The sequence below is a fragment of the Physcomitrium patens genome, chromosome 23 (assembly GCF_059467195.1).
Source record: "Physcomitrium patens ecotype Gransden chromosome 23, ASM5946719v1, whole genome shotgun sequence".
Classification (NCBI taxonomy): Eukaryota; Viridiplantae; Streptophyta; class Bryopsida; order Funariales; family Funariaceae; genus Physcomitrium; species Physcomitrium patens.
This window is the reverse complement of record NC_143432.1, coordinates 8,677,378-8,686,293: the sequence shown is the minus strand read 5'-3', so window position 1 is coordinate 8,686,293 and position 8,916 is coordinate 8,677,378. Positions and strand designations below refer to the sequence as shown.

Genomic DNA, 8,916 nt, shown 5'->3' with positions numbered 1-8,916 from the left:
CGTACGTGGCCCCGTTACTGGTTTTTTTGCTTTTTTATGAGATAGTGTAAGATTCAGATTTGGGTTCAGATTCATCTTTAAGCAACATGCCGAAACTTCTACCCGTACTAATGGACATGATGGTGTTGGTAATTCTGTAGGTTGCAGGGTCCGTGTGTTTTGTTAAAAGTAGCTACTGCTATACTTTATTTCGAAACAACTTTGCTCAATGTGGAGTACAATCAAGATTAGATAAATATTCTCAGCGGACAAGGAATCGCTTCTTGATTAAGAAACCAACTGTGATGGTGGATGCTCTTCGGATCAACCGACAAGTCTGCTGAGGTTGTGGATTGTCTCCGACACCAAGCGTATAGAGGAATATTCGCCACTGGTTGCTGACCAACCTTCTCTGTTGAAGGCAGCTTTTTCAAGAGATACCACCCAATCATTCCATGGAGCTTCTGGTGGGTGACCAGAAATGTTCAAGACGCGCGAAATTCTGACAATGCTGAAAATTTCTTTTTGTTAGCAGAGTATTGTAGATCGCTTACTTGCTTCAATGACAGACTGTAAAGCATTCAGTATGAACCAAGTGGACGAAAGAAAGAATTGAACTTGAATCAGCTGGAACCTGACAATTATGTAGGTTACGAATAGTCAATTGAAGGAGCTGCATGCAATCTCTCAAAATGTGGCAGTGAAGGATTCATACGCTACTGGTAGTCCAGCAATATATTGTTTGGCCTGGCGAGAGGAACTTGTCTTTTCAAACAAGCAACGCGGCAATTCTCAATATGATCCATAGTAGCTCCAAGGGCAATAGCAAGTGTGGATTACGCATAGCTCTTCATGGGTTTCCTGACCATGTGGAAAATTGTAGATGTGCGAGGGAACTCTGGAAGCTAGTCTTTATGAAATCCAATGTTCAGTCAAGCTTCACGGAAGCTAAGATAACGGAACACAACGGAGCTGCAAGAACCTCGTCAAAAAGGAAACTGTATGGACATGTATTATTAGACGTCACGATGCTGATATATCAAGAACAGATCGTGGCACAGAGTTAAAAAACTGATTACAGTACGGACAAAAGATGAGCAGAGGCACGCTGCGTCCATGCTCCCTGGTGCAGATGATAACCAACCTTACGAATGAGGGGCGTCTGTCACACATTCACCTAGAGCCATATCTCTCGTCTGTTTTGGAGAGAATTCTTCTAAATTAATGGCAGAATGCAGGACAGGCACGGGCTCCCACGCACCCCCGGTCTCATCACCGGCTCATAATGTCATCTCTCGCACCACCCCAGTAATCTTAATCTCACGATCGTAATTAGTCTCTATACGATGGGTGAAATGAAGCAAAAAGAAAAAAAACAGAGAAAGTTCGGCTGATACAGCCTCAATTCGAAGTTGTATTGACGCCACGTGCTTCGTATCAGTGAAGTTTGTCTGTGTCTTTCTGGGAAATAGTGTATTTAAATTTGTCTACAGGTTTGCTGCTTCGGAGAACATCAACCCCGTAGGGATGAGGAACGGGTGTAGGATATAGTGCGCAGGGGTGCGATGGAATGTTATGTAGGTTTTGTGGGACTTTAATTGGGGTGGTTCGGCTGCCACGGAAAATGTCGTTTGAATTGGTGGACGCGATGCCTGGTTAGAGTGACCTCCCTGCGGAAATAATTGAGGAAGATTGATTGGAACAAGGGACATGTGCTTACATAGTGGCAATTTTCTGAAAGTGCATCTTCGTCCATGAGATTACGTCTTAATGTTCACTCATATATGGTAAAGCGATTTTATAATGCAGGTGCAGGACGCCGCAACCTCATGCACAGGCATTGAGAGTAAGTAGAGGGGTCCGTCTTCCCTTCAGTCCTCTCAGACGCAAATCGCACCATGAATGTGACGAAGATGAGTTGTTTGGGCCTTTGATTAGAATTCAAGCTAAGGGAAACGATGCGAAGGTAATAACAATACTTATCAATGACATTATGGGGCTCTCTGCCGGTGTGTATCGTAAGCACACCCAGTTTGCTGGGAGCATTCCTCGACACTATGGATGGTGAGAACAGTGGGATGGAAACACCACTACATGTTGATGCGTCATGTAGTTCTGCATGAAAATGATTTGAGTTCATTAATTTGATGGACCAAAAATTTAACTAAATGAAGAAATATTTCGATGAAAAAAACGCTAGAAACTATTAATTGAGCAACACTTGGAGGAAAATTGTTGTTCTTCAATTCTCGTTAAAAAAATTGGCTAACATACATTGCCAAACAGGTTCACTAGTCTTGAGAAAGCTAATAAAGATAAACGATTACTTTGATATGCGAAAGTACGATGGAGATAAAAAATCCAGATAGCAGTTACATTCTGATGTTAAGTAATATCTCTCCAGTCTAGGATACATGGTCATGTCTCCACTGGTAATGGGAACCTCCATGAACTGAGCCACATGACTTTCTTTCAGTGTAGTCAAGCACGACGTTGATGTTGTCAATTGCCATACAAAGTATCTTGCCATAGAGAAACACCCCAGATTGAAAGACATTTAGGCGACATACCAATTCGTGAAGTGGCTCAATTCATGCGACATCGATGCATGATATTAAGTTCCAGAGCGGACCACTACAGTAGCACCTTGGACTAATCCAACACACTGTGTCTAGATGCACGAAAACATCAACTTCAAAGTGTAACAACTTTTAAAGAGCTCATATGGTACAAGATCATCGAGTGTGCCATGAATATAAGCAAGACTGCTCGAACAAGAAACAACCTCTGATCTCAGAGTCCCTTCATGTCAACAGATTAAGTTCTACTGACATGAAAAGCCCCTAGACTTCACTCTGGGTAGCACGCCTAGAGATTGTGGACAAAATTACAGCGGAAAACGAGGGGCCACCTGAGACCTCCCAATTTACCTTTCTATAATGACTATTATCTGTATTTCTGACCTTGACACTGTGCAATCAACAGAGAAGGATCAAAAACTCCCTATCTCCCAAGCGCAAGTGCTCCCAAACAATTAGCTTCGCGCGTAAGGTGGCCAGACTTACATCTCGTTTCATCTATCCGAAGCTGGCACAGTTGGTCCATCCCCTTGAATCCAACCTTTTGACAATAGGAGTTCATAAACACGATCTGTCTTCGTGGGGTCCACTTTAAACATTTGATATGCATCGGACCTCCGAACTTGCCCCGCCTTCATGCTCTCCAGCATGAGATGTTCCTTCATCTTTAGGTAATGAGCAGGTAAGAGCCTGTATTGTGCGCAAAGTTCTTGCTCCTGCAATATTGAGAAGAATAAAAAATAAAAATAAAATTCAATTCAATTCAGAAACAACTTAACACTAATCTTGGAACAAATATCATAGAAATAATCGGTAAGTGTGAAGGTGCAATAAGAACTTAGAACGCGAGCATTTAGAAGTTAGACTTACAGTGTGGGACAGCAGGTATACACCGGGAAACCCTGCAAGATCAAGCGGCGCTAAAGATCTTTTCGACCCCTTCCCACCACCACCTGCTAAGAGACTGCTCCCACTCGGCAGAAGGTGAGGACCTACTCGTCCTTTCGTGACCTCGCGCACGCCGCCAGAAGACGCAGCCTCCCCTTCCTTCTCTCTATTTAGGTACCGATTGGCTCTATGAGTAGAAGATTTTCCACTATACAAGTAAGATGTACTTTCCCTGCCCTTCCTGAGATTCGCCTCCGTTTCTCTCTTCTTCTTTTCAGAGCAATAAACCTCTGCGTCTGCCATGATGTGGCAGCCATTCATTCTATATTCCTGCATTTGATGAAAAAAGAACCGTAAGAAAATCAATCATCACCAAGAAACGACAAAAAGCAATAGCAGTGATGATCAGCACAAACTACTTAGCTGAGGCTTTATCCAAATGCAATGTATCTATTCTAGCAAACAATTATTCCGATCAACTACAAATCTGACGAGGAAAAGCAATAATAAGACAAGTATTATCGAACCACGAATGATAAAAATTATTTCTAAAACCAAATATAAATAAAGCAAACTGCAGCATGATGCATTTCACTTCACTTCACAAAATGCAAGTATCTGCCTGAAACAGCACCTGAAGTTCTTCAATGCGTTGGCGAAGTTTGCGCTCCGCAATCAGACCGTTCAGCAAAGCCTCATGCTCTTCTGCTGAATGGTAGCGCATGAAGACACGACTTCGATTATATAATTCTCTTTCTTCTTTGGTTCGCTTCCTGTCTAGGGCCTGCTGTCGCTTGATGTTCAACAAACCTCTTTCTAGAATGAAGTCTTTTCTACGTTTTCGTTCATCAAGCCTGAGAAATAAAGGGATTCGCATAGATAATCAGACGGACTATGTCAAAAAAGACACTGAAGCAATGTCACGTGTATGTAAACTTAAACCAACTAATACAACCACCATGTTGACAAGAATATCCTTCAGGCTTGATTTTAGTGCCGCCTCAAGAGGCGTACGCTCGAGCCCTAGTAAAAATCTTTGTAAAACAACATAAGATGAAACATCCTACCAGGGAACCAGAAGCAAGCTAAACTAATGCATATCTTACATCTCCAAACAATCATGTCACATGATTTTATTGAGAAACCGTATTCGTTTTAATAAACTACGGCACATCGTGTGATTCCTCACCTTGAAATATAAATATGTAACATCCGAAGTTTCAACTCCCGATCAGTTTCATGGTCATTATCCTTAAACTCCATATCAGCCAGTGGATGTTCGGCTTCATTGTCATACTCCGGCTCAAACTCTTGCCGTTTAGCATGGTACCCTGTCTGATCTGTACCATTTGTGCCTCCCTTATTATCCTCAACTAGAGGTTTTGGCTTTTTGCCACCAAGAGTACGATTACTTTGGGCTCCATCTGTCAATGTCAAACTCAGTAGGTCAGACTTGGGAGCTGTGGCCTCAATAATGAAGCCCTTACATCAATACAGTGCGTCCTACAGTGTCTACAATTCAAAATAAGGATGGTATCTTGGCATGTACGTTATACATTATTAGCATGCTAAGTAAAATTCACAGCATTAAAGAAAATAACACCTTCCACTGCAGAACTAGCTGCAACACTATCTGGTGTTTCCTTGGCATGAACCACTCCTTGTGCACCTCCTGCTGTCTTTTGACACTTCGAACCTAGTCCAACTGTAGGACCACCTGAATCAATAGCTTGGCTTCCACCAGCTCTAACATCCCCATCATCTCCCTCGCTGCCAGGAGTTGAAAGCAGTGGCTTGATATCTACAGTCCCTGCAAAGGATAATCAAGTTTCTTCACGGCAAATAGAGACGCATGCAAATCAAATACTCATACAGAGAGTGAGAACAGCAATACAAAAATTTCAAATAAAATATTCAAATTAACTTTGAAATGTTTTAGCTGGGAGCACAGACGAAAAGCTTAACCGACTGAATATAGAAGCACACTCATCAAAATACTATTCGAATCTCTTCAAAGACAGGGTTCTACCTGTTGACATACTGGACGGGGATCTGCCTTCAAAACCTTCCTCCAACCTTCAAACCATCCAGTCAAGTCCAAGTCAGCGGATATTCTATCCCAGAACATGTATTCACACCTAAACATTAACATCTACACATTCAAGTTGCCTATTCGACCAGAATTGCATGAAGAAGAACATCCTAATTCATCCGAAGACAATAGGAAAGGGCTTTACTTGATTCTTGACGGAGAATTAGAAGGCTCCTGTTTCACCAATCGTAACACTCCACTATCTGTTCAACACAGACATCATGCCATCAGTCCGAGACTCAAACTAGCCAAAACACAGTTGCATCATCGAGTCGTGGCACACTTCGAAGCAATGACGGATTAAAATATACTAATGTATACGTAAGCATGTAGAATCAAGTCCAAAATAGACTGGTTTCAAAAACATGAGATTTAAGCGTTTTAAACTCAATCAAATATGGGCAGTTCCTTCAATTGCAAGAAACACTATGATACACAAAATTGATTCCAAGATGAAAAGCAAGTTTAGAACAGCAGCATAAACTTTTGATGTTTTATGTGCTGAAATACCTTTCTTGCCTTCTTGATGTGAGCGAGCCATAGCTAAGAGTTCGGCTTTAGATTTCCCTATAACATGGGACATATCCTGCAGTCACCGTTCCATTAAAAACATTCAGCCAGCAACAAGAGATACCCTCAAACTCCACATATTCAATCATATTGATCATTGCAGAATACTTCCGAAGGAAAACCTTGTTGAAATTGAGGATAAAGCTTAAGTTGCACTTACGGGCAACGGAGAACAAATAGAATTCATGTAGGTTGCCATATAATGATCGTAGCACTGGGTCTTAGTCTTTGTTCCCACGTGCTCCGAAACCTCCCCCCAGTTTCCAAGCCCATACATCTCAACTCCCTGCACACATGAACATATCAAAGTTTGCACTAAGTCACGCAGAGGATGAAGGCAATTAGATGTATTTATCAGAGCGCAGACAGCTCGACCCATACCGAGCAAGAAAACGCATAGTTAGAATAGCTCGTACCTCCAGAAGCAAAATCTCTTCATCAGCATTCCATTCTGGATGAATGAGGGGAAATGATAAATTGTCCTGAATACACCACCGAAAGATAAAACGTAACAGCCAGGCTTCAAAAGCAATGGTAAATGAGAACCTTCTAGGCCTTCCTTACCACTTCGTCGATGGAGAATTCTCACTAATAAGTTATATTAGAAAGATATCAATGGCAAACTTGCAGAAAATGGCCACGATGATTAACTCCGAAATATTAATAAGTTATCTACTTACAATAACACGATAGGAATGATTGGACTTGTGAGGGGTAATCTCCACACCAACAGAGAAGCACTCGACGCAAAGATCAAAATCAGGGCATTTATTGCACTTGATTCGAATAGTTCCTGAGATGTCTTTCTTGCAGTAGTTGCAGTGGTAGAGAGCTTTCTTTGCTTCTCCCGGGCCTGCGTACCGAACACAGCCCCATGCAAGATAAGATGATGAAAACCACAACATAAAATGACATATAGAACTTCAGTCATTATGTAGTCAAACTCAGTATTCCTACATAAAAATAGCAAACCAATTGTTAGTAAAAAAAACAAGGAATTCCTTGATTACACAACACATTACATGATTGTTCAACCAAACACAATTCCACCACTCATCTTAAAACTCAATTATAATTTCAAGTACTGAACCTCAGTCACAACTGACGAATTCGATTTAAATGCCCATTCCACTTCAAAACCAGCTTAAAACTATCCAGCAGACTTCTCCAGTTCTAAGCCTATATTCATTGCTAATCTGCTCATTATCCATCAAACCCATGTTTCATCATGGATTTATAGACTCCATAACCAACATCTCAACACATACACCAAAGTGCAATTCAACGCACTCATATTGTCAGAGCCATTTCCAACATAAATCGACAGTAATGCCAGCATAAAAGAATCATTAACCCCCATCCAAAAATCCAAAAAAATCCAAAAAAATCCAAAAAAAAAGAAAAAAAAGTCGACAAGTGACACATTCTCTCACCTGTTGCTGTAGGCTCGGGGACATCTCCTCCGACGGCCACACGCCTCCTCTTCGACCTGAGAAGAAAAAAAAAACATACATAACCAAACCAGCTCAACGTTATTTAACCACACCGACACAAACCCCAACGAGGTCACGTTCATGGCGAAATCAGACGAGATCCGGCGAGAAAAAAAGCACGGCGAGCGGGGCATACCTGTGGCCGAACCATGCCGTATCATCGTCGTGCGTGCCGTGCACTCCTCGTGATCGGCCCATGACGAAACATGCATCGACAGGGATGCAGCGGTGCTTGAAACCAGTAGCAAACCCTTGCTCTCGTCATCCGAAGCAAACCCCCTCTCCCCCCGAATGCGCGTGGTTACGCTGACATGGATGGCTTGCGCGGGAATGATACCCGCCTCAACCCCGCGCAAACCCTAAGCCTACGTGGTCCTCCTCAAAATAGCCCCCCCTACTTCCAACCTTGGACAATCACTTGTATTATTCCATAGATATAGATATGTGTGTATATATATATATATATATAATTTCTCTTGTGATCTATTCCATTTCCATTTCATGTGCTTACTTTAAGTAGTTACAAAAGTTTCAGTATCTTAATGAAATTAATAGGTCTACAATTTCTTTTCACATTGATGTAAGATTTCTCTTCCTCATTTTCTAAGATTTGTAGTTAAAAATACGGTTTATGATTTATTTATCAATACTGGGGGTTTTGGTTAGATTTATAAGTATTGCAAAATTTGAATTTATTAAAATTGTGAATTACCTATTAATTTTCTGTGTATTTAATCTTTGTAATGATGCTTGTTCCCAAATAAAATGACAGAATTCTGTCAACACTTATATGGAATTTGATAACTCAAAATAAAAGTAAAGGTAAACGGTATTATTTGTTTGAAATTATTTTCAATGACACACATTACTTACATATATAATTTAAATATCTGTAGTCATTATTACATATGACTATAACATGAAATTTTTAGTATCTTGAAAGATTATTTTAAAGTCATAATAGTAATAATAATAATAATAATAATAATGATTTAAATTCTAAATAATATTCTGGAAAATTTTCAATTTTAATATATTAAACTACATTTTTTATGCTTTAAAAAATTATAATTTATTTTAAAACAATAAAAATATTTGTGTTTAAAATTAAAATTCCAAAATTAGTACAAGTTGATATGTGTATGTGTGTGTATGACATGCACACATGCATGTGGTCACATATGTATATGTATGTTTTCAAATAAAATAAAAATCATTGTGGATTATCATTGAATTTCAACAAAAACAGCTTCAAACTCAAGTAATTTAAGTCATGTTGATTAAAATTCTATATTCAAAACATATTTCATGGTTA

At 40.1% G+C, this 8,916-nt stretch overlaps 1 protein-coding gene across 2 annotated transcripts; it reads right to left on the bottom strand.

Moving 5' to 3' along the window:
- Positions 1–2,667: 2,667 nt before the first annotated feature.
- Positions 2,668–7,939, bottom strand: LOC112275575 (transcriptional adapter ADA2). Of its 2 annotated transcripts, none has more exons than XM_024506048.3 (13): positions 7,738–7,939; positions 7,542–7,597; positions 6,789–6,961; positions 6,525–6,590; positions 6,269–6,394; positions 6,049–6,124; positions 5,684–5,741; positions 5,476–5,522; positions 5,050–5,256; positions 4,636–4,870; positions 4,081–4,300; positions 3,429–3,776; positions 2,668–3,274 (listed from the first exon to the last, which is right to left on the bottom strand). In XM_024506048.3, exons 1-13 carry the CDS (start codon positions 7,797–7,799, stop codon positions 3,053–3,055), a joined length of 1,896 nt encoding a protein of 631 aa, XP_024361816.1. In that variant the 5' UTR covers positions 7,800–7,939; the 3' UTR covers positions 2,668–3,052. The 2 variants fall into 2 exon arrangements, with proteins under 2 accessions (XP_024361816.1, XP_024361817.1); XM_024506049.3 differs by having other exon boundaries at positions 5,050–5,247; positions 7,738–7,914.
- Positions 7,940–8,916: the final 977 nt, after the last annotated feature.